The sequence below is a fragment of the Pollicipes pollicipes genome, unplaced genomic scaffold (assembly GCF_011947565.3).
Source record: "Pollicipes pollicipes isolate AB1234 unplaced genomic scaffold, Ppol_2.1 Scaffold_7261;HRSCAF=8764_pilon_pilon_pilon, whole genome shotgun sequence".
NCBI classification, from domain to species: domain Eukaryota; kingdom Metazoa; phylum Arthropoda; class Thecostraca; order Pollicipedomorpha; family Pollicipedidae; genus Pollicipes; species Pollicipes pollicipes.
Window position 1 is genome coordinate 61,297,015 of NW_023597054.1, and position 24,658 is coordinate 61,321,672.

Sequence of the window (24,658 nt, forward strand, 5' to 3'; positions counted from 1 at the left end):
CTAAGCAGCGTGATGAATGATGAAGCCCGCATTAAGCTCGTTACGGCTATGTACACCTGCTTGATTGTTTAAGATCGTTTTCATTGCCCTGTGCCTCAGCGGTCGCCAGGGGGCGGCCGCGGTCGCCCTCGGCCCACGGCCACCATCCGCTGGGCGTTGTCCCACCGGCAGCGCATTCCGCCCCGCATCTCTGCTCGACCCGAGTGAGCCGAATTCGCTGCCTCGCCGCTTGATTCGACTCGTCCCCGCCCTCCGCCCCGCATCTCTGCTCGATCCGACTGAGCCGAGTTCGCCGCCGCCTCGCCGCGGGACTCGGCTCGTCCGCGCCTTCCACCTGACCCTCCATTCGGTTTGACTCGCCCCTGCCGGCCGCCACCCCGCTCGACTCGTCCCGGCTCGTCCCGGCTCGGCTCGTCCGCCGGCGGCCGCGCCCCTGACGCGCTGTGCACGCCGGTACACGCGCGCCAGGCAGCGGCGCCGGCACCGGTGCGGCGCCCCCGCGCCCAATTAGGGTCAGACGGGTTATCGCCGCCGTATCAGCGGTGTCGATGAGTTGTACTTCCGTCGGCGGGCGCCGGCCTCTGGCCGAGACGTCACGGCGCACGGTACGGCAGCGGCCGGCCGGGGCCCGGCTGTGGCCCGGCGGCCGGCGAGGCCGGCGGGGCCGACGCCCTCTGGCGGGCGGGGAGACCCGGGTCCGAGCGACAGGGTGCGGCCTTCTCAGCCGTCAGTGAGCTGACGTCGTGAGGAGATCTCCGGGAGCGCCGCCGCCTCGTGTGTAGTCGACTGGCACACCGGGAAGTGGCACGAGCTGACGTCCCCAGGAGGTAGGGAACGTGTGAGAACAGGTCGATGCATGTAAACTGAGTGGGTAATACACTGCCTCGTGTCTCAGAAAGCATGCACGCTGCGTGCCTCGTGTCTCAGAAAGGTGCCACATAGATTTATGGCGCCGCTCGCAGTGACGATAGCAGAGCAATGCCGTCCTCCTGGTCAAGGCTCCATTAAGTCGACGTTTCCGCTGCTTCCTGGTTCATTGGGTCAGCTCCGGCCTCCATCCCCAGATCTTCCCCAATTATCCTCGCCTCCGTCCCCAGATGATCCCCGCCTCCGTCCCCAAAGCGTCCCCGCCTCCGTCCCTAAATCATGCCCGCCTCCGTCCCCAAATCGCCCACGCCTCCTTCCCCAGATCATCTCCTCCGTCCCCAGATCGCCCCAGCCTCCATCCCCAGATCGTCCCCGCCTCCATCCCCAGATCGCCCCCACCTCCGTCCCCAGATCGCCCCCGTGTCCGTCCGGCGCCGTCGTCCATCGGGGCCGACGGCGGCCACTCTCATCGGGCCAATTTTTCCCGCCATTAGCCGAGCGTCGGCGCGGCTCGCGCGCCATTTGACTCGATCGCGTCCATCGGCGGCGCCGGCCGCCCGCGGCGGCGGCGCGACCGAGCGCGACCTGGCCGCCGGCGGCGCGCCAGGCCGGCCCGACCCCCGCGGCGCCGACCATCAGCCGGCCGCCCGCCGGTCCATCGACGGCAGCGTCGGAATCGACTCTGCGACGGGCGCGGATGGCGGCGACGGCCGGGTCGGTGGGCGTCTACAGTGGCGTGGATCGCGCTGCCGATGTTCAGTGGATGATGTGGTGGTCTGCTTGGGGAGGGCGGGCTGTTGTCGTGAGTTGCTAACAATATGTGGATGGTTGTTTGGTTATCTGGCATAATCCATTGACCACGAAGGGTGCTTCACGTCCCAGACATTCATGCAGACTGCGCCCATTTGGTAGCTTTTTCCAAAGAACAGCCAAGTCAAGAGCAAAGATGTTTTAAGCACTTCTCTTTGAAGAATGCGGTAGTCCTTCAGAGGTTAGCATCGCCATTGACGTCTGAAAATGTTTTGCTCAAAACAAACCCACATATCGTGTTTGGCGCCGCAGTTGTGACAATACCGCCCTCTGCTTTCTCCTGTCCCGTCCCCTCCCCTTCCCCTGTTCATCTTCAGCGCTCCTTGATCCGGCTGAATATAGGGCCCGGGCAGGGGCGTCGCAAATGATGTGGGATAGGGACCTATTGTCCGTTCGCTGGGGGCCTTGTGTTGCCGCCCCTCCCCTCCCCTCGTCCTTCCCCGCCCCCTACTGGCAAACTGAGGCAAAATTTCGTCGGCAAAGATAAAATATTTGCCCTTCTGCGGAGCTAGGAAGTAGCACTCTTGCCCCCCTCGCTAATCCGTTTGCTACATTTTGGGGGCACATTGTTTCGGGGTTCCCCTCCATTGTGTAGTCACCAGCCAAATATTCCGGACCTTTTAACAAGGGTGAAGTTTTTCAGAATCATTGGATGATGGGGTGGAGATGAGGATTGTGATTTATGGTCAATTCCTTTTACCGCCCACGTGTACCATATCGATGTGTGAAGCATTGGGAAGCTTAGACCTGTCCCCCCCCCAAAAAAAAAACTTCCATAAATACGAGGGAAGTTTTACCCCGTCCGTGATGTACAATCGTTTCTCCGTCCCTCAGCGCAAGATATTCTCTGCCCGACCAATCACTGGGAGCTCGATCCACCCCGGCTATCCGGCGTCTTGCTCCGCGGTGGCGCGCGGCGCCAGCCAGCCACGGCTTCGCGGCAGGCTTGACCGGGTCGAGCCGGTGGTCCACGGCCCCAGCCAGCCGCTGCTTCGCGGCAGGCTTGACCGGGTCGAGCCGGTGGTCCGCGGCGCCAGCCAGCCGCTGCTTCGCGGCAGGCTTGACCGGGTCGAGCCGGTGGTCCGCGGCGCCAGCCAGTCGCTGCTTCGCGGCAGGCCTGACCGGGTCGAGCCGGTGGTCCGCGGCGCCAGGGAGCCGCTGCTTCGCGGCAGGCTTGACCGGGTCGAGCCGGTGGTCCGCGGCGCCTGCCAGCCACTGCTTCGCGGCAGGCTTGACCGGGTCGAGCCGGTGGTCCGCGAACCGCGCGACACTGCCTGAATCCCCCGGGGTGCGGCCATCCCGCCGACGGCGCGCCGAGCGGCGGCCAGGAAGGCTTTCAGCAATATCAGCCATTAGGCTTTGGCGCGGCAGGAAGTCACCTGGCCGGGGCCGACGCCGGCTGGCAGCACCCCGCCCGCGCCACGGAAGCGGCCGCCTCCGGCCGCCAGAGAGCCAGCGAGCGTATATCACAGCCGGCCGGCGCGCCGGCCCGCTGTTGGTATGGAGACGAGGCGGCAGCGGTTGCCATGCGACGCGCCGTGTGACTCGAGATGGATGGCGTCTGGCAGCCGGCTCGGATGGTTGGAGCTGCCCTGGCGTTGGCTGGGAGCTGAACGCGGTGATATTTAAAAAGTCGTCTTTGAGATAAGGCTAATGCTTGCTTCTATTATTTCTTCTGAAACGATTTGTGGGAAACCTGTATGAGTTATACGCGCCCAACGTCTGCACGACAACAGGTCACGGTGCTCTCTGGCCACCGAAATCAAGAAAAATGTCCTTGTAAAATATGGGCCGGCGTCGCGAAAGCCTTACGACAGGATGTCACGTCCTTTCACCAGCTGACGAGCTCATTAAGATGTGCTCCTCATACGTATTACGCGGCAATGTATATCATATGCTTGGCCGATCACCTTTGGGATGAATCGAACTGGGCCGAGCCAGAGACCACATACCGGAACACATTCCACAAGCCGAGCCAGAGACCACATACCGGAACACATTCCACAAGCCGAGCCAGAGACCACATGCCGGAACACAATCCACAAGCCGAGCCAGAGACCACGTGCCGGAACACAATCCACAAGCCGAGCCAGAGACCACATACCGGAACACAATCCACAAGCCGAGCCAGAGACCACATACCGGAACACAATCCACAAGCCGAGCCAGAGACCACATACCGGAACACAATCCACAAGCCGAGCCGAGACGGGACGCCGCGGCTAGCGAGGCGCGGCGCCGCTGCGCTGTCCTCGCCGCCAACCTCCGCCCCCTCCTTCCCCGCGTATGCGCCTGTTTGTCGACACGTAACCGAGTTAGTCGGCCAGCACCTCCTCAGCGCGAGTGCCCCTCGCCATCACCGGGGTCATTGCCGGCCTCGTCCGGCGCTGACGACCGTCGCTGACGGCGCGGCGGCCCCACCGGGACGCCCGGCGCTCCCCGCACCGCCGCCGCCGCCGCCGCCGCTGCGCTGATTATTGCACGGACTTGTTGCCCGCGACGCCGCGCATTTGTCTGTGTCGTTGCGAAATCGGTGCGCGCGCTAATTGCGCGCCGCGTAATGGCGGGAGGTGAGCGGTGTGGGAGCCGGCCGGCCGGGGGGCGGCACGGCGCCGCCGCCGCCTCCTCCGCCGCCGACACCTGCGCGGAGCGAGGGCGACAACGGAACGTCGTGGGAGGAGCCGCGGCTGGCCGACAGCGCTTTGGCGTCACCAGTTCCGTCAGGGAGGCTGGCTGTTCCAGTCTGCGAGTCTAGCGCCTGCGAGTCGGGTTTTGTTGGGACAGACGGTCGGCAGGTGGCTCTCCCAAGAGCTCTGCAGAGAACTCTCACAGGCTAACCTGGTTCCGCCAGCGCCCCGCTCTCTCAGTCCTTCTTCCAGGACGTGGCGACCGCCGGGTCGGGCCTCGGCCGGGCCGGGGAGAGAGAAGACCTGGCCGGCCGGCTGACGGTGGCTGCGGCCTCCTCCGCGCCGACAGCTGGTGCCCGGTTGCGGCGATAACTGGCCGAGAACGGTGATTAATTAATCGGCCCGAGGAGCGGCCGGCGATCAGCGCCGGCCCCCGGTGCCGTTATCCTTTGTCACTGCGGATCTGTTGCTGCCAGCTGCCGGTGCCCCGGGCCCGACCGGCGGCCTGCCCGCCACAGGCCGGCCGCCGTAAATCATCGAATTATTAGCCACTTGATTCGGCCTTTAAGGGCTAATAAAAGGAATCTCTGTCATTTTTCGGTCCCGTGGTTCTGTACAGTTATTGGACATATCAGGCTGATGTCACTTGTCTCTATCGTAATCGAGCTCGCCAATGGTCGGACGGGGAATTTATGAAGGGTGGTTGGAGCCGGAGCGCCGTCGACCGCGGGAAATGGGGAGCGAGCGCCCGGCCGCGCGCAGAGGGGACGGTGGCGCGGGATGAGGCACCGGCCCCAGAGATGCCGCCAACAGGATGTCTGCCGTCTGAGGTTATTGGAGACTGCTGTGGGCGTGCCTTCACAAGGTGTCGCCAAAATAAAGAATGTTTCCGTTTTCGATGGAAGTTTCGTTCCGTTGTATATGAAGCGAAATAAGCCCACGATGCGTGTCCACAATGCGTGAGATGTACTCGATCGGTTTTATGTTTTCAAACGCTAGATTGGGCTAACATGACAACGCCGCACAGATGTGCGCGTCGTGGCATATGCCAAGTTGCTGAACACCGTGTTCGGGTTTTCAAGTGCTCAACCTTTGACGTAATTCAAGGTTTTTTTTCTTAGTGCAAGGCAAGTAAAGAAGCGAATTCAGAGCTTTACGTGAGTGTTTATCACGCCGCACATGACAAAACCTCGACCAGTGGACTGTTGTTTGACAGGCTTAGCTGAAGATCTGCGTTGTGCCGAATGGATTGGACAACGAACAACGAATTCCGATGCTCTTTACCAAGAAGAAAGGAAGAAGCTGCGACTCTTTACATTATATGTTCAATCCAGTCAAATTCCGAATAACGGAGATATTACCAATTTTGTCTTTTTTAAACCAACTCCGCCGTAAGACTATGACGTAAATTTCTGCGGCGTTTGGAAAAACCACGAAATGTCACTGCCATAAGGCGCACGTCTTGTTCGAATGTTTATTGACTTGTTACAGTGTGGGAATCGAACGCCTGGCAAAAACAAAAATGTCATATTGGTCTGGGAAAAACTCCGCTACATTTGCCGCAGTAAATTTACAAAGGATGTTTGGGGGGGCCATGCTTACCAAAATTATAGGCATTGCCAGGCAGGCTTGTCTAGTTGGTAGCTTTGATTTAAAAATGACGTTTTTAGCTACGTGGTACGTTTTTTAAGAGCGGGGTATCGTGCAACTTTGCCGTGAATTTTCAGATGCTGTCCACGGGCACATGAGCACGACTTACACCATATGCACCACATTGTCGATGCATGCACTGAGAGCGTACTCCAACTGTACCAATGGGGACTGATTGTCATCCATTATGGAGTTAATGCTACTGATGCACACGATTTAGCCTCGTTCCATCGGCCTGCGTTTTGTGACGTTCTGGAGGAGCGTCGGCGGCGTTGGCGTCGGCGTCGGCGTCGGCGCCGGCGCCGGACAGTGTCGGCCGCCCGTTCTCCGGGCCGGGCCGCTCCGTCGGCCCCTCAGGACGCCGCTCCCAGCGGAACCGAGCGGCCCCAGCGGCCGGCAGCGCCAGATCGGTCCGCGATCGCGTGTTAAACGCCACTAAAACAAGACGCACCGGCAAATATCGGCAAATCCTGGCCGTAAAAACCCAATCCGCGCTATTGATTCGGCGTCGGCGGCGGCGCCAGCTCTGTTTGTTTGCTGGTGAGGAGTGGGGCCGGCCGTCAGCGACGCGGTCCGAGGGAGAGGAGAAGGGGAGGGCAGGGGTGGCGAGTCTGGCGGCTGCCGCTCCCACGCCGCGGCGGCCGGGGGCGGCCCTCGCCGCCGGCTCCCTGCACTGACGGATGGGGCCACACCGAGTGGACGCGCCGTAATTAATTCTATTTGATGGCGCCCATTGACTGGCTCGATCCGACATGACAACATCATCGCCCTGAGAAATGGCATCTGATTCCCAAATAACACTTAGCCGTGCGCGTCCAGGGCGCCCCGAGCTCCGCGGCCCTGTCATTGGTAATACGCCGCCGGTGACCGGCAACTTTGGCGGCGGCCGCCCGCGCCGTCCCACTCCGGGGGCGGCCCGCCCCCTCCCCACCGCGCCACCACACGGCATTGGTGGCATTAGCAGGGCTCGATCGTTCATAACAACCACCAGGTATTCCGTCGTAGCCGCATGCACCTTTATTAGGGTCTCCGGTAAAGCTGTGCACTAAAGGCTGTTTGACCAGACATTGTCGTGCATGTAATCACTTGCGGAAACCTGCGCGAGAAGCTTGGGTTACGAGGACGAATATAGGCGGGTTTGCCTGCAATCGATGACTGAGCAAATAATCGCATTGCGAACATGTACGATATGAACATGTGCCCCGCATTGGCATTGGTAAGATAAAGCCTTGTGCATGGTATGTTCCTTATCGCTAAAAACACCCACATGTCTCGTTTCTCACAACTCGGCGGTCATTTGCTCCCCGCAGAACCGAGTTCTCGGCAGTAATGCATCATTTGTTTGAAGCACCCGGAAGCATTGGGTACGAAAGACTATTTGCTGCTGCAGTGCGCCGCATGACCAACGATGCAGTAGCGTGTTCTCACCGTTTTCTGGCGTGTCGAGTACGGTCCCAGCGGAATACCGCCGGAGCCAAATGAACGGAGTCAGCTGCTCTAAAAGTGCTCGGGTGCGCGGGGGATGCGCCGCGACCTGCGGTTCTGCGTGTCCGCCTGGCGGCAATGAGCGACATCTCCAGAAGAGACCCTGGCGACATCTCCGGAAGAGACACGCACTGCCGGCGAGAAAGGCCAACGTGACGTCACACTTCCTCGGCGGCTTTGTAGACCGTGACCAATTTCATGAGGACAGATGGCTGTTGCCCCATGCAGCTTGTCTATGCCGTAGATTTTATTTCAAAATATCAAATCTGTAACCACCCTATGCATACATTTGAAGGACAGAATGTCTCGCAAGGTTGCCGTGTATCTTGATATACGGGTGCTACTACTTCTGTATAGATAGGTAGATATAGATAGGCGCTATATTGATTGGCACACCGGTACTACTTACACCATGCCGGCTCCAGTTTTATACCACGAACCTACGATCTTGAACGTAGTCACACAGCTTGGCGCGCGCTAAATGACCCCTGCAGTCGGCGCGCCCCTAAAACCCAAATGCTACTACAGCTTTACGCCTCGATTAACTCCACATGTGTAGACTTGACCTTGATTGCTCTGGGCTGCTGCTGTAGTGACCAGTATCTCCAAATTATTCGTGAATGTGGTCCAAAGAAATTCGAGAACGTTGCAATTGGCGTTGAATGCTGTAGGCTTTAAAAAAAGTGTTAAAAGGTTGCGTAGCTCGCGTCGTTGTGCAGCACTTTCGTCGAGCTTTAGAGACTGCGACGATCATGTTAGCACCCTGCTTATCGGCGGCCATGGAATCAGCCAGGAACCGAAACCGACGCGGGTGTCCTACGCTGCAAGTGCGCCTGTCGCCACAGTCGCCATTCCACACAAGTATGGTTTGGTGGCCGAGGCGATATTCTGGCTTCTGTGCATGACGGTGCGTGGGTTGTATACTTAATTGTGGGTACTTCATTGTGAACGGATATGTAAACTTACCAGAGCCCTAAAAGTCCCGTTAAGTACAGTCTTATTTGGTCATGAACGCAACTGCGAGCACCGTAGTGGTGCTTTTTATTCTTCAGTTCCGCGCACTCACCGATTTTCGGGATCTGAATCAATAGTGCACATGGTCTGAAGGAAGCTTGAGAAACATCCCTAAATACCCATGCGAACCAAAAGCATTCTGCAAAGAAATGATCTCCAGAAACAATGTGTCTGAGTGGATACACCTCCCCCAGTGTGATCTCCTTTTAGTGCCCGTTGTCGACATTGGTATTCCGCACCCTCTCCATCTCTCCCCTCGATGATGTCGCAGACGGCCTAACATCGCCCTTCGACTTTCGCTAACCGCCTCCATATCTGCACCGGGGCGCTCCTAGCGCCCGAAACACGGCCGGAAAAGCTGCACCGCGGCGCGTTCGTCAGCGCCGCGCCGTGGTCGTCGACTCCGATCGCGGCCGCCTTTGATCGCGTGGGAAAGCGGCGGGCCTCTCGGCGCCGGCCGCCGGCCGCGCCGTGTGATCGCCGCACCCGATCCGCCGCGTTTGCACAAACATAATTAGCCGCGCACGGGCTCCCACATAAAGCGTCGCGGACGGAGAGGCTCGCCGGTGAGTGTGCAGTGCGCGCGGCCGACGCGCTCGGCCGGCGCCGGCCGGCGGCGGGCGACAGTTGTGGCGCACCCGCGACCAGGGCGCCGCTGGATGGCGCCGAGGCATCAGGCTCAGAATTGGCAGGCCAAGGCGGCGAGAAGTGTGCGGCGCTTTGATTGTTTGCTTGAGGCACGTGTGCAAGAAAGCTGGACCATGGTGGTTTGGTGTTTTTGGTTGCGCACTCGCTCCTCCCGCCTTTGGGGCCACATGGCGAGGTTCTAGAGTGTCACACTCAAGCCTTCATCCCGCATCGTCATCGTCATCACACCAAACCGTCATCATCACCCCATCACCTGAAATTATGGCATGCTCTCCTCGATCGTGGCCAGCTAACCGACATCTTCTATTTCGCCCCCTCTGCCCTTGTCTTCGTGCTGACTTTGGCGGGTCCTTGGGACGCCACCGCTGGCCGCGATCTTTTGTCGGCGGAGGGCGCCGCTCGTCGTGTGCCATCTGGAGCCTGCGCCGGAGTGGCCGCGTCACCGCGCCGGTCGTGTCTTCCGATCGTTAGATAACATTCAATAATGGGGCTTTCAACACCGGATGCGGAAATGGCCGCCGGGAGCGGACCGACCGGCCGGCCGGAACGGTTCGAGAGGCGTCGTCCGGCCGGCCGGCGCCGGGAGGGACGCCGTGCAAGGCGCCGGGAGGGACGCCGTGCAGGGCGCCGGGTGGTGGCAGACTCCGGTGTGGCGGGAGACGTGCTTCAGCGCCTGTCGAAGAGGCGGCTGCTGGTGTTTTGCGGGGGTGGGGGGCGGGGGGGGGGGGGGGCGGCGTCAGGTGTGATGCGGTCACATGACGGTTATGACGAGTTGCGCTGGCTGCCCATCCACGCAGTGTCGGCGGCTAACACCCGCCGCCACCGCCTCCGCCTGCGCCGGTCGGCACATCAGCAGCCAATGACGGACGACGGCGCGCGGCTCGGACCGCCGCCGCCCTGCCGGACGGGAGACTGTCTCCGCGGCTAATGATCGCGGTGTTCACCATGGGAGGCGGCGCATTGTGCTCCGCATTCGCCGCCGCCGCCGTTGGAGGCCGCGCTGATGTATGGCGGCGTGCCGGCCGGCCGCGCGCGCCGCCGGCCCACGCCGGCCGCCCTCATTAATAACCGGCCGATACATCTCGTCACTCATCGTCCTTTCTTCCCCACTTCATCTCTCCTTCATACATCACCGTGCCTCTATGCGGCCATCCGCCGTCTTCCATTAGAGCGGGCCGCGCCGCGCCGCTCGGCGGCGCGCGCTGCAATAACGGCGATACTCAATGGGGCGCGCGCCACCGCCGCCGGCCCGGATCAAAAAGCTATCTGCTGATTTGGAAGGGCCGAAGATGAGCGCGGTGAATGGCGGCGGTAATCAGGGGTGCATCGGCTGAAAGGCGGAGCGCCGCGGCCGTCACAGGCCCCCGCCCGCCCGCCGCGACGGCGGTCGGCCCCTTTGGACGTCCGTCGCCTGGAAAATCCGCCTGAAAACACGCCGCGGGCAGTCGCCGCGGGGAGGGGAGGGGCAGGGGGAGGGTCACGTGGCCGCGCGCCTGGCGCTGTGCTGCTGCCGTCCGCCTTCAGTCGCTGGCCGGGCTTCCCGGAGCCGCCTAGCCGCCGGCGCCGCCTCGCTCCTGATGCGACCGCGTGCGGAATCGCCTAATTGCACCGGCCCGCGGCGGCGGCGGGATGCCGATGCCCGGTGACATCATAATAAAAGTTACGACGGTATTAATTACGGCCGAGACGTATCGGCTCCGCGGGCGAGCGTCATCCATCACGGCGCGGCGGCGCCGGATATGCCGCGGCCGATGTCGCGCCGGCGGCGGCCTGATCTCCGGCCAGGGCTCCGACTCCCGACGTGCCCGCTCGTGCCGCTATGGTGCGCTTACGTGGGTCCCGCCCGGGCCTCTGACGTCACTGCTCGGGCCGCTATGGTGCGCTTACGTGGGTCCCGCTCGGGCCTCTGACGTCACTGCTCGGGCCTGCGTGAGCGTTTGACGTTTCCATCCGGGCGTCGGCCGGTCAGTGGATATCCTCGCCCGGACTCACGGTTGTGAGGCGTCCATGATCGGGCCCTCTCAGGCGCCAGACGCTCCTGTCCTAGCCTCGCCCAGGCGTTTGACGTCGCTGCTCAGGGCGCTGTGTCGTGGCCATCATACTATGTGATCACGCCATGTCGTGGCCTCAGCAACAAACGGCTTGTTCATATGGAGCTGTCCAAGCCGAACCATGCTGTCTCCCCGCTGCATGACTTCCCCGCAGTCCCCTGTGTGGGCCTGCCATTCAGTCTGCTCGGCTCGGCTCGGCTCGGCTCGGCTCGGCTCGGCTCGGCTCGGCTCCACTCCATAGCTCCCGCCGGGGAGCGGCGGCCCCTTCGACCGGCTCTTTTTGTCGCGGCCGGCGTGCCGCCGCCTGACCGATGACTACCGGAAGCGGCCGACCGCGGATGGATCGCCGGTCGCTCGAGATCGGTAGCGCAGGCGCGCGCCCTTGGACCGCACTCCTGCCGTAAATTCCCCTCTGATTTGTGGGACCACCGCACCCGCCACGTCGCTCCCATATATCAGCGGCGGCTGGCGCACGCTCCCTTCGAAGACACCCGAATATACCGCTATGAGGTTGTACGCGGCCGGGTGGATTCATGCCGGATTGTCATGCCACGCGTGTCGGCCGCCCTGTCGCCAGAGGCCGTCCGTTCTGCGCAGGCAACTTGCCATTCGGCGCCCGCAGTCTGCACGTCTGGCCAGCAGAATGGATGGTTTGATGCCAACCGGGGAGCGGATGGACTTGTCGTACCGATTGGCGAGCGACGAAAAGTGGCTGTTCTGTGGTGGGCTTTGGTCCTCGCCTGGATTGTCCTTTCAGCGGCGAAGAAATGTTGCGTTCGAGAATGTTGGGAAAACCATCGCGTTCGTTTTGGAATGTGCTCATTAACGCTGCATTCAAGTCGTCTAGAACTCGACTCCCATTTTATTCATACACTATAAAACGCAGCCTTCTCTCAAGTCATCTCTCTTGCAAGCGAACTAAATTTAACATGATGTCTTCAACCTGCTAGGGCGTCTGTGCAGTCCGGTTCAGAGGGTGCTTTTGAACCGAAGCGGAATGGTGGATTGCGTTGGATTAAAATCGCCACGGGAACGCGTTCACGCTTGAAGAGCATGGACGTGGGTCGTTGGCGGTTCCGAGCGCGCCTTTGTTGCCAGCGCAGTGCGTTGACTCGGTATGCGGCTCACTATCAATGGGAGCCTGGGGCCTCTGCAACGCCGTGCTGCCGCCGCGCGCGCGTTATTTCCAGGGTAATTTTGATTTTATGGCCATCATTTTATCATCAGTAGTCCTTGGAGATGCGAGTGTAATGACAGAGCCTTGATGGTCCTCCAGTGAGCCAGCACAAAGCCCGCCTTAATGGACTTGATTAGTGTTTGTTGTATTGAATTGAACGCCGCCGTCGGCTGGCTCTGGTGGTGTGGGCGCTCTCTGGCGGTGACGATGCCGGCCAGGATCTCGCCTGTGCACCGCCCATGCCACGGGGCTGGAATGACCGTTTGCCGGTCGAAATTACCGCGTTCGATTTACGACGCTTGCGTGCCAATTTTATTCGCGGAGGCGTGAACCGTGAGACATGTTTGTCACCTTGCAGCACTTCAAGTGGCGGCTATTTATAATTCGAGTTAGAATAATGAGCACTTGTGGGATAACATGCAGCTCTCTGCACCGCCCCGCCGTCGGAGCGTTTATGTTGTAAGCTTGAGGTCGCCCGTGGCAGCGGGATGGACGCCGGCGGCGCAGTGGCTACATTGGCCGTACATCACCGCGCTAGCGGGGAGGGTACTGGGAGCCGTGATCAGGCCGCCAGCCTCCGAGCCTCATCAGCGCACGTGTTCACTCGTGCCACGTGGCCTGCTGTGCTGTTCCCCAAGGTCGTGCCACGTGGCGGGTCGCGCGCACCTCGGTGCCGCGCCGTTGCGTTCTCCATGTTGCCCGTGTGCTACCTGTGGGTCATTTCGTTCTATGCTCTCGAGTCATCCCATAAGGTCCTAACTTGGAGGCTGTGTGTTGCGCCCAAGCAGGCGCTGAACGTCGAAACGTTGACGTCCACAGTCCCGAAACGAACGCGTGCCGCTCGTGCCCGCCGCGCGGTCTTTTTGTCGCGCCGCCGCGCTCTGTGCCGTGCTCTTGATGCCGTGCCGTGCCGTGCCGTGCCGTGTCGCGCGGCCGTGGCGTGTCGCCGCCGGTTTTATTAGCGTCCGTCCGTCGATCTGTCTGCGTCGCGCCGGCGTGCGTCGGCTCCCCCGGGAAATCGCGGGCCACCCGGCCGACCGGGCGCCCGGCTTTGTTTCATTTTCCGCCCTGTTTGCGGTCCGTCGCTCATTCCGCGTCTAATCAAACGGTCAATATTGGCCGTCCGGCAGCACCGGCCGCGCAGAAGTCGCCGACACGACAAAATTGAACTACTAATTGGTTGGAGACGGCTCGCTGGCGCTGCGTCTCCCCGCCTCCGCAGGGGCGGCCGTCTGCCGTCGCCGCCGCCGGCGCCGTCGCTTCTGCCCATAACCCGTCTTTTATGGAGCCTGCGCTGTGTTCCCCTCATCTCATCTCAAGAGCCGATGCCATTAGTTGACATGTGATTCCTGGTTTCCGTTTGTCAACGCTCCATTTTGCCATCTGTTCCGTTATGCCGTCTGTGTTGTCACTTCCATCCCACACCCCTCTTCTTACCTTTCCTTGTTTTGGAGGAGTTCCTACCACTTCCTACAGTTACCATTGCCCACATTATCACCGAGTGCCTGTTGCATCACTCGGGTGAAGTCTTTACCATCCGTCCATCGTCTCTGGTGAATCATGATTGCTACCTGAATCGCGCTTTTACCGGCCGGTAATAAGTATACACCGGTGTATATTTTCTCCTCTAGTGTCTGGCCACCGGCTCCCATACCAGTTTCCGTGTCTGACACCGGTTCTCCGCCTCCCAACAGCCATGCTCTGCATATCGTTGTGCGATGCAAGGCTAGCTGGGAGGCTCGAGTTGTTCTTCGCATTCATTTTTTTGTGTTGTTGGTATGCTCTTTTCCATTGCCATTTAATTCCGGTACTTGTAGACGGTGGGCCGATTTTAGATGTCTTGATTTGTTCTGTTATGATAATTATTTAGGCTCCATTTGCAAGTTTTTAATTCTGCACGTACGTTGGAAATAACAAAATATACCTCTCCATCGCATTGCAGGCTCGCCTTTTTATAAGTGCAGTTAGGAAATCCGAACATATTTATCATCACCGTCGTTATGGTCTGTTCCTCTGGGCTAGCCGTGACCACGTTAAAATGTGCTTTATTTTTACGCGTCCCAGCGTATCTTTTCCCTCTCGGTTCTCAGGCCCGTTTCCTCGTGAAAATTGTCGCTCCTTATTCTTCTCACACTTTTTAGTGCGGCCGACGAACGAGAATGTAATGGCTGATTGGCGCGGGCGGAAATGATGCCCCGATGATTAGCAGAAAAAGTGCGGTGTTGGCTAATTTTTAACGCGCTCGGTCTGGCCGCGTCCGCGCCTGGCTGGGAAGTAATTGAAAACGGCCGGCTGATATAAAGCCACCGACGGCAGATAAATGGCCCGATATCTCGAGTCGGTCTCGTCGCGTCCGACGCGGCCGTCGCCGCCGACGTCGCCCGCAAAACCTGCTCTGATAGTCACATAAAAATGTCGTACTCTGTCTTTATTCCATTAGTTTGAGGCGTCCCGCCGGCCCTGTTTGTTTGCCCGATCGGCGCACGGTGCCCCGATGTCGGGCCGCGCAAAAACGGCGCCGACGCTCCCCTCCGTCGGTGCCGACGCGGGGTCGAGATGCCGCCAGCCGTTCCCATGACCCGCGTCGTCGCGCCTCCGGGCGGCAGGAGCGCGAACGGCGGGCGACGCGGCGTTTGTTTGCGCTGCGGTCACGTTTACGACGCGGCTGATGGCGGATGGGTTTATCGACGAGGCTCGGTGGTATGCTGAGCGGCGGCGCTGCCGCAGCCGGGCCGATGAGGCGGTGGGACGCGTCCCCTGGCACAAGCGCCGCTTCGCCGCCGCGTATCTCCCTGCTGAAGAATGCGCTGGCGTTAGCCGCGGCGGTCGTGGTGCGCATGGGTGTAGTGCGTTAACGCGGCAGACTCTACGCCACGCGAAAGAGACTAAAACCGCTCGCTCCAGCAACCGCAACCTCAACGCCTTCATTACCGCACCCTGAAGAATGCGCGTGTCTTCATTCCCACATACCGTGCGTTTCTCACCTCGCCTTGCCCGCTCGGTCGCCAGGTGGTCGCCGACCGGTATGCGGCCGCCTGGCGGGGTATTAGACCGCTTGTTTTAGCCGTCACTGCGCGTCCCGCTCCCGCCGTCGGGGATTGATGGCCGGCAGTTCGACGCTGAATACCGCCGGCGGCCGTCATTGTGACCGCGCGCCGGGCCGCGGCCGCCACCGCCGACTCGGCCCGCACCCATGTGCCCGGCCCTTCACCCAGTCGCGCTAAGACAATGCGCGCGCGACGGCGCATTTGAATGGTAAAAATGCGCTGGATAAAGGGGCCGATTAATAACGCGGGCCGTGGTAGCGGCAGCAGGTGCGGCTGGCGCGCCGGTGGCTGAGATCGGTGGCGCCCTCTCCCGGCGTGGGACTTGGCGGCGCTCCGCGCCGGTCTCCGGACCCAGAGGCTTGACTGGTGGTGCGGCCCGATTCTGGTGCGGTGTTCTTTCTTTATTTTACGGATGTCCTTTGAAGAGAAGTCCCTTATTCTGAGCTTCTCCGTCCAGCGGACCCAACTGGCTGAACGCAGAGCAGGCGGCGGTTTTGGCAAACAGTGGGCTTGCTGTTGGATGATGGATCATACGTGCTATGGATGGACTATGGATGTCGGGTCCATCGGTTCTTGGAGCGCGGGGCGATGGTCGCGGACCCTGCGCCGCAGTTAGCCGCCAGCTCGAGCCTGCGCCGCAGTTAGCCGCCAGCTCGAGCCTGCGCCGCAGTTAGCCGCCAGCTCGAGACGGCGGCGACCTCCACCCTGGGACAACGCTAGACCGCCGCGGCCTCATGTCACCGGAACCCCGCAGCCGAGCCGCCGGCCACTGCCCGCCAATCGGTCGTTTCCCTCGCATGTCTGTCGTCCAGCGCGCGGCCGGACTCTGCGCCAATCCCGGCGCGTTTTTGGTCGGCGCGGCGTTTTTACCCGGCGGCGGCGGTCGGAGCGCGTGCCGCTTCATTTCTCGGATGGATGGCGGGGATCGGAGAGGAGGGGAGCGCGTTACCGGACCGGTGGTATCGACCGGGACGCGCGCTCACCCAGTGACCCACTGCCGAAGGGCGCGCGGAGGGCAGCCCGTGGTGGCGTGCCCCTCCCCGCCGGGGCCGCACACGGGGCGGTGTCCCGCCGCGCGCCCCCGCCTCGTCCCGCTGCGCCGTCCAGCCGCGCCCCGTCGCGCCGTCCAGCGCGCCAGATTGGCCCCAATCGTCGCGCGCCGGCGGCAAAAACCGACAAAAACGCCGCGGGGTATCACGATCGGACGGAGGCGCCGGAAGGGGCGGGCCGATTGTGTATTTTTAATGATTGGGAGCCGTCCGAGCGCGGTCGCCTTCGGCGGCTTCCGCTCCGGCTCAGCCGGTGCCGGCCCCTCAGCAGGGGCTTCCCCAGGAGCACCCCCGCCGTGCCGTCGTCATTTATTTCCATCTCCCGCGAGGGCTCATTATTCGCATCCTCACCTGCGCCTGATGCGCCGCCCGCCGGCATATCAACTATTGCATTTGCATAGACGCGTCTGATTATCCCCGGGGAAAAATCGCCGTCGCCCTGTGATTTCGCGAGCAGGCGGAGCGCGGATCGATGTTTGCTGCAGGGACGTATACGACACGGCCGGGCCGAGCAAACGACCCCCTGGGGTGCACATGACGCCGTATTGCTGCGGACTGGCTATTGATTACATGTGCAAGGGGCGTATTGTGTTATTTAATTCTTGTCGCTGCTTGGAATGTTGACGATTCGATGCACCGTCTAATAAAGCAAATGTTAGGGTTCACAACGTCACGCAAAGCATCCCTACGATGGAGGCGTCCTTCGTCCTTACGATGGGGCGCCATGCACCATGGGCACACGGCCCACCATGGCCCTGTGCGCGCCGTATTCGATGCAGCGCGTGTCCTTCGCATGCACTCCACAACATTGGACGCACCACATGACTTAGGGCACAGGACATAGGACACTTAGGACACCATAGGGCCATAGGTGTACATCGTGCGGCGAGCCTGAGTCTGACGCTGCGATCCCGGGTGCGTCGCGTCGGCCGCGCTGTGACCGTGTGCGCGCTGTGTCCGCGCGCGGCGCGCGCGGCGCGGCGTGCGTGCGCCGGGCACGACCCGTCGACCGGAGAGATAACTTCCTGCCGTCGATAACGCGCGCATCATGGGCCGGTGCTCGATCTTGGCCGGCGCGCGGGTCCGGCCGCCCGCCGCGCCCCTGTCGCCGGCCGGCCGCTGAGAAATCGGCTCCATTTGTCGCCGATGCGCCGGAAGTGCGGCGTGCGCCGGCCCGGCACCGCTCGGCCGCCAGCGCTGCGCCTCAGGTGCGGCGGCGCCCAGCACTGGATTCGGGAACGTTGATGCAGGCGACGGGGACGGGGACGGGGACGCTGGTGAGGACTGGTACGAGCTTGTGGCTTGTGGCGTTGGTTGGGATCTGACCGGGCCACTGCTGAGCAAGCGCGCTGCGCTAGACGCTGGTGTGCATGAAGCCATCGCTGGCTTGTGTCTCGGCTCGGCCCTCTCCCCACAAACTGAAACGGTAGCTTGTGCAGTGCACCAGTGAACCGGCCTCACCAGTGAGCCGGCAGGCAGTGCAGTGAAACGGGGCCGGGGGCGCGATGGAACCTGAAGTGCCGGTGCCGGCAGTGTTGCTGCCGACGTCGGTAGGGCGTCACGCTCCGGGCAACTCTGGGGTGGGCCAACCGCCTTCCGGCGTCTTGTTTCGCCACATCGGACTGGACGGCCGTGAGCGGCGTCGGCGGGCGGGTGCGGTGTCCTGACGCCGCCGCCTGCACCGAGCTCTGTCGACGGGCCGGCCGGCCGCGACTTTGATTCATTCGCCCGTCGGGCGGGCCTGATTTGTGTGGGAAGCCGGATCGGCCGGGCCGCGGTCACCGTCCGTCAGCCCGCGGCTGGTCGGCCGGCCCTGCCGCCAGCCGGCGCCCCTTGTCGGGCCCGGGCTCGTTTCGCGCTTCCCTTCACTTCGATTACGGCCCGGTTACGCCGTCCACGGCCGCCAGACTTGGAGGTAAATCAGCTTTATTTGCCTTTATGGTTGTGAACACACATGAGCCAGCCGACCTGAACGGACGCCAAGGCGTAGGAGGCAAATTAAAACGGAACTGTTATTGTAGACCGGTAGTTTTCAAGGATTGCACACGCGGTAATTAGATCGTCGTTTCGCCGTGAACCATGACTTTGAATCACGCTGATCGCTCAAGTGCTAAATTAGGGCTTCTGGCATCATTTTATGCGCCATTGTTGCCCGGATAAATGTGTGAATATCCTTTGCATAGCCATCAGAAAGTAAAACTCGATATATTGACGGTAATTACGCGCCCTTCGTTTTAATTACTGATAATTAACCAGAAATATAAACTCGGGGCGAGGCCATTTTCTCAGGCGGCGCCGTTTTTGTGAGCTCGCGAAGCCGCACCGTACCCTTCGAAACCGCGCCGAGAAACGGCGCGCTCGCGGTCACGACCGGATCCTATCAGCCGGTAAAGAGCACCCCTTTGTGGGCACGAGCCGTCATCTGGCCTGCGGCCGGCGGCTAATTGCTCGGCGCCCGCCGTTTGTGCAGCGCGCCGGCCGATGGTGGCCTGATATTGGACAGATCTGTATCGGCCGGTTTTTGGGCGTCTGCGCGCCGAGTGCTGGACGGTTTTTCTGACGGCTCGTGTTGCGGCCGAGGATCTTTGTTCGACGCCGAGACGCCGCCGCGGCCGGCCTTAGCGTTGGCCGTGCGAGTTCGCTTCGGGGATGGGAGGGTGTTGAAGGAGCTGCGGTTGGCAAGGTGGGTGATAATCACTGGGTAGTCTGTGCACGTTCGCTTGTATTTAGATTTTTTCGGGAAAACAGGAAATTAACGAGTGATTTGTTGCCTGGGAATCAAATAAAGTCGTCAAGCGTTGAGGTCACTGCAATTTGATCCCAGCAGTCCATCGGGCGTGCTGCATGCTTCACATGCGCCACTTGCAATGCTGCGCAGTGATGATCTGCCGTCCAGATACCGTATGCCGTGCGTCCGGGTCCCACTAAATACGCGCGGACCTTTTCCGCTTGCAAGGATTCCTTCTCAGCCGTCACTGGCATTTCGGCGTCAGAAGGACAGCACATCGGCGGCTTATTTTCCACGCTGGCGAGGAAAATGATGCTGGAGGAATGTCAGGGCTCAGCGCGCGCCGTCCGAACGTCTGTCAACTTGTCAGTTAGCGAGCCAGCTATTGCCGCGTGCCCTGCGCCGCCACTATTCGGCTGCCATTTAATGAATCCTTTTAATTTGTCTGAAAACCTATTTTTGACAGTATCCAGATCTTCCCCATTCAACATTTATTGGATAATGGCGACTTGACAGGGAGAGCCGCCGCCCCTCCTGGAAAATATCAGCAGAAATAAGCCTCTGCAATTATTAGCGAGTGGTGAAACAACACGGCGCAGGGCGCCCAGGCAGAGAAGGGAGGGGCGGCGAGAGCGCGGGAGATGGACGACGGGGAAGATGAAGCGGTCGGAGACGCCGTGCCCGGGCATCGCCTATCTGGGATCCGATGCACTGCCGACCGTACCCGCCCTGAAATATTGCCGCCTCAAATATGAATGCAAATCAGAACGGATGATAAAAAAGATTGAATATTTGGGCTGACGAATGGGTCGCTGGCCGGTCGAGCGCTCGGCTGCAGCGTCGTCCGGACAGTGACGGAGTGGGGGGATCGGGCCCGGCGCGCCACCCGGTCGGCCGACTGCCGTGGGGTCACCAGACGGAGGGGCTGGGGTCAGAAGACGGAGGGACTGGGTTCAGCAGACGTAGGGCCGGGGTCAACAGACGAAGGACTGGGGTCACCAGACGGAGTGGCTGGCATCAGCAGACGGAGCGGCTGGGGTCGCCAGATGGAGGGGCTGGGGTCAGGAGACGGAGGGACTGGCGTCACCAGACGTAGAGGCTGGCGTCAGCAGACGGAGCGGCTGGCGTCAGCAGACGGGGGGGGGGGGGGGGGGGGACTACTGTCAGCAGACGGAGCGGCTGGGGTCGCCAGATGGAGGGGCTGGCGTCACCAGACGGAGGGACTGGCGTCACCAGACGGAGGGGCTGGCGTCAGCAGACGGAGCGGCTGGGGTCGCCAGATGGAAGGGCTGGGGTCAGAAGACGGAGGGACTGGGTTCAGCAGACGGAGGGCCGGGGTCGACAGACGAAAGACTGAGGTCACCAGACGGAGTGGCTGGTGTCACCAGACGGAGGGGCTGGCGTCACCAGACGGAGGAGCTGGGGTGACCAGACGGTGACTAAGGGAGGAGGAAGAGGGGGAGGAGTAGTTGAATAACACAGCTCGTTTCTTTTCACGCAATGCCCGTTGGCTCCATATCAGAGTTCAGAAGCAGGGTGGAGCTAAAACCCCTCCAAATGAATGGGAACTTCACCAATATTTTGACGTGCAGCGATCGGGTCTTGTGGTGGTGGGGACTTGGCTATTTGTTAACGGCACGTGTGCACTTCGCTGTTAGCCTGTTCTGCTGCCGCCAATCTGGCACGCTGCAGCGAGCGTCCTGCGGCTGGAGCTGTCAAACTGAGTCGACTGAGGCGTCACTCGTGTGTACGAGCTGGGTATGACAAAGCAGAAAGTCATGCAACTGGCGTTTGCAATGCTAGAAAGACGCATGCGGCCTACGTTTCTCCGGGGACGTGCAAAAAAATGGAGGGAAGAGGAATGTGTGGGTCGGTGATCAGACATGATCTATTGTGTTCGTAAGATAGTTACGCTGTGTATTTTTCGACGTCTGTGTCCTGCTTGCGCGCCTTTTGAAAACTGCGCAGTCGGTTGGAAAGAGGCTTGACGTTACAGCAAGGTCTTAACCTCAACACATTATTGTCATCGCGTAACCAAGCAGGTATTTTGTGCTTGGATTTTTGTCCCACCTTGTTTAACCTCACCAACTCTCGTTGAATCACGCTCGTTTTCTGAGTCCCGCTCAACGACCGCAATCACCGTAAACAAACCACTTTGTCAGCTTTCTCTGCCGAAAGTCGAGCTGCTGATAAGGCGAACCGGAGCCGGCCGGGGCATCCTCGCACGCTCGTGCACGCGCCGGCACCCACACTTTCACAGACCCACCCCCCCCCCCCCCCTCCCTGCCGCCAGGGGAGAACAATGCCCCGAATCGTCTCCTGGATCGCGCGGCGCCCGCTCGCCCCCGACATTGCTCAATGCGGTAATAGCCGGGCGGTTGGGGTCGGTCAGTGCGGCGCAGCCGCGGGCGTGCCGGCGGCGCTTCATCTATCTGGCGCTAATGACGGAGCCCGCGTCGGCGGCGGCGCCGCGTGCTCGCGCCCGACTGTCGACGATCGATCTCCGCCAGATTCGGACCGATTAGAGCGCGCCGGTCCGCCGCGTAATGTCTGATTTATCTGGCCCGTGCGCGCCGCGCTGCGGGCGCAATTGTTTGATGCTACCGAGCGGGCAGCGGGCGAGATGGTGCGGAGGCGCGGGGGGGGGGGGGGGGCGCGAGTGGCCGCGCGCCGACGAGCCCTGCCGATACCCCCTCAGTGCCGATTGGAGAGCAGCCGTCCGGGATGAGCGATGGTTCAGTTCTGATTGGTCCCCGGTGATTCGCGGAGTTCGCTTTCTGTCGCAACTCGTAACCCTGCAGGCAGTATCTTTATCGCCACATTTAGTTCATAGCCGGGGGCGGAGAATGTGGTGCGATGACTGAAATAGCGGTTACTAGTCTCATTGGAATTAGCATAACTGCATTTTCCATAGAAAAGTATTGCTCCGGCATCTCCATCTCACCAGCTTTTACCGTTCTCCACGCTTGGTAATAAATGTCGCAAAGTAAGCACCCGTCAAGATGTACTGCGCATCTTTGCAAAATACCATCTCTTCCTAAGGGAACGCGGCGCACGTCGTCGCGCACCCTTTGTGGAGCGCAAGCGACTGCATCGGTGATATCAGCGCTCAGTGGCTGCGGCGCAACCGAAATTCCAAACCGGACGAGGGAGGCAACCTCGCGTGTAATCCGAAGGTGTCAGCCATTTGGTTTTTACGCCCCCTAAAATAACTGTCCCATTTTTAACACCAGACTCGTCGGAACATCGCAGAGTTCGACGACGCTGTCTGTGTTACGGTCGCGGCCTGCCTGGACGCGACCAGCGGATTGTGGTCCGTTGCGCCTGTATACGGATCAGAAACGGCTGGCGCGCAATCGGAAGACGTCTTGCGTCTTCCAAATTGCTGTTCGGAAAGAAGACATCTTGCGTCTTCTTTCCGAACTGCACGCCCTTTTCTCGCCTGACCAACATTATCAAATCGCATCTCATCGATTCCTTCGCCCAAGTGCGACTAACCCTGTCCTGGAGCTTGTCCTCAGTGACAGGCGCCGCTGCCGCCCGCCGCAAGAACACCCGTCTCCCCCTGACCTAACGTCGTCACAACACGTCCCACCGGCCCCGAGAAGCTCGCCTAGAGCGACCCTGCCGCCATCAGAATGCGCGCTGCCACCGTCGCCGTCTTGGAGGGACCGGCCGTCCGCCTGGGAGCGTCGTGGCTCGCCGCCGCGGTCTTAATTGTTGCGCTGACTTTGGCGCGGCTCAATTAGAGGCCTTTCATCAGCGTGCCAGCGCCAGAACCCGAAATCCATGCATATTAAATAGGCCGCCTTCTGCCGGGCGGCCTGAAAGAACGGCGCACTCGTTAATAGGCGAAAATTAATGGAAATTGAAAAGCATCCGCGGGCTGAGAAAGTTGCTACGATAAAGTCGGAACATGTATTTCGAGTTTCGTTTCCGCTGTTTTCGGGCGCTTCGGATGCATAGCTCCTCTTGTTATCCATCTGAGAAAGCAAAGGCATGCGGCTGCTGAATACTGCGTCCTCGGAATTTCCTCGTGTCGACTACCAGCAAAAGCATTGCTGTCAAAGACAGTGCAAGATGACAGCGCTGCCGAACTGATCAAGATGCCGTCCGATAGGGCTGTGGTATCTGCACAACTTTGTATTTATACCAATATACCGATCTCCTTTGAAGCCAGCGCTCAAAATGCAGGCGCGGTGCTCAGTGCCGGCGCAGTGTCGGGGCTGCATGCTCGGGCGAAGCTCTGTCCCTGTCGGGCCTTGTTTTCTAATCCGCTGCAGTTAACAACGAGATTGGATTCTTTGATTCTAATAAACCAAGCGGAGCGTGAAATAGGTTCCCGCGGGCCTGCCGTCTTGATAATGATTTCGCAATGTTCCGTCTGCTTAAGACGATAACATGTCGGGCACGGTGGTAGCCGTCATAATGTAGATGTCATTTGGCACGGGCAATATTCGGGCAGAATTAAGATGGCGCGATACCGAAGCACGGCGACTCGCAGCGGAAGGCGGCCGTCGTTCTGAGTTACGACGAGGTTGGCTGCCACTGCTGCTGTGTGCAAGTGCAATACATGCGGTTTTACTGCCGGTCTGTAACCTTTTCATGCGCAAAGCATCGATTTTGCTGTCCTATCAGAGCTAGAGATCAAACTTTGTGGTGGTCATTTGCTACCTTTTGCAAAGGTGGCCCAGTAGCCCCCTGTGCACCCGTGGGTTTGATGCGTCAGTGCCACCCAGGCCTGGGTTTAGCATGGCCTGCTCATCACGATTTTTATGATGGGAGTGACGTCATTGTTTCATCACTCGAAAGGTGTTTCTGAGTGCGGGCAAATGCGCGTGTGCCGTCCCAATACTCTGTCACTGCACGTTACGGCACATAGTGGACCGCGGTAGCATTGCGAGGGGACCTCTGAGAACAGGTTGGCTGGGAGGGAGGAGGATGGTTATCGCTCATTATTGTAATTCTGGTAATCATGCAGACGCGCATACCTTGTATCATTCCACGTATCACCGTATGTCCACGTCGATTGTTTTCTACAATTGGTGAGCAACTGCTTCCCCCTTCCCCAGTCTCTCTTCACGCGCGCCCTGACCGTTGTTCGTCGCCTCTGCCGCAGACATCACCCCGGCGCTCGAGTTCAGCCTGAGCGCGCAGCAGAAGCTGGCCAAGCTGGCCGAGCTGCAGCTGGAAAACAGCCAGCTGCGCGACACGCTCAGCAGCTACACGGCTGAACTGAAGGACGTCCGCAGTCAAGGTGGGCGCCGCGGCTCCCTCGCGCCAAGCGGAGGGATGTGGCTGCACGCGGGGGGTCTCCGGCAGAAGAGAGAATGCGGTTCGCGTGTGCCTATCACTGCATGCTGATCGTGATGTGGGGACGTGGTACCTGGGTCTCATTATTAGAGGCATGCGGGATATGTTGGAGATATACGCCGTATATTCTCAGCGACACGATATGTGATCCGTGCTCCCCGTGCATGACCTCAGCAGCTATTGCAGATATAG

At 60.4% G+C, this 24,658-nt stretch overlaps 1 protein-coding gene across 1 annotated transcript in view; it reads left to right on the top strand.

Annotated features, from left to right (window-relative positions):
- Positions 1-24,658, top strand: part of LOC119112187 (protein CASP) — a 242,096-nt gene that overhangs the window by 64,331 nt on the left and 153,107 nt on the right. The window contains exon 4 of the mRNA XM_037236259.1: positions 24,273-24,410. Coding sequence (XP_037092154.1) covers positions 24,273-24,410 — 138 coding nt within the window. The remainder of the gene's footprint in view (positions 1-24,272; positions 24,411-24,658) is intronic.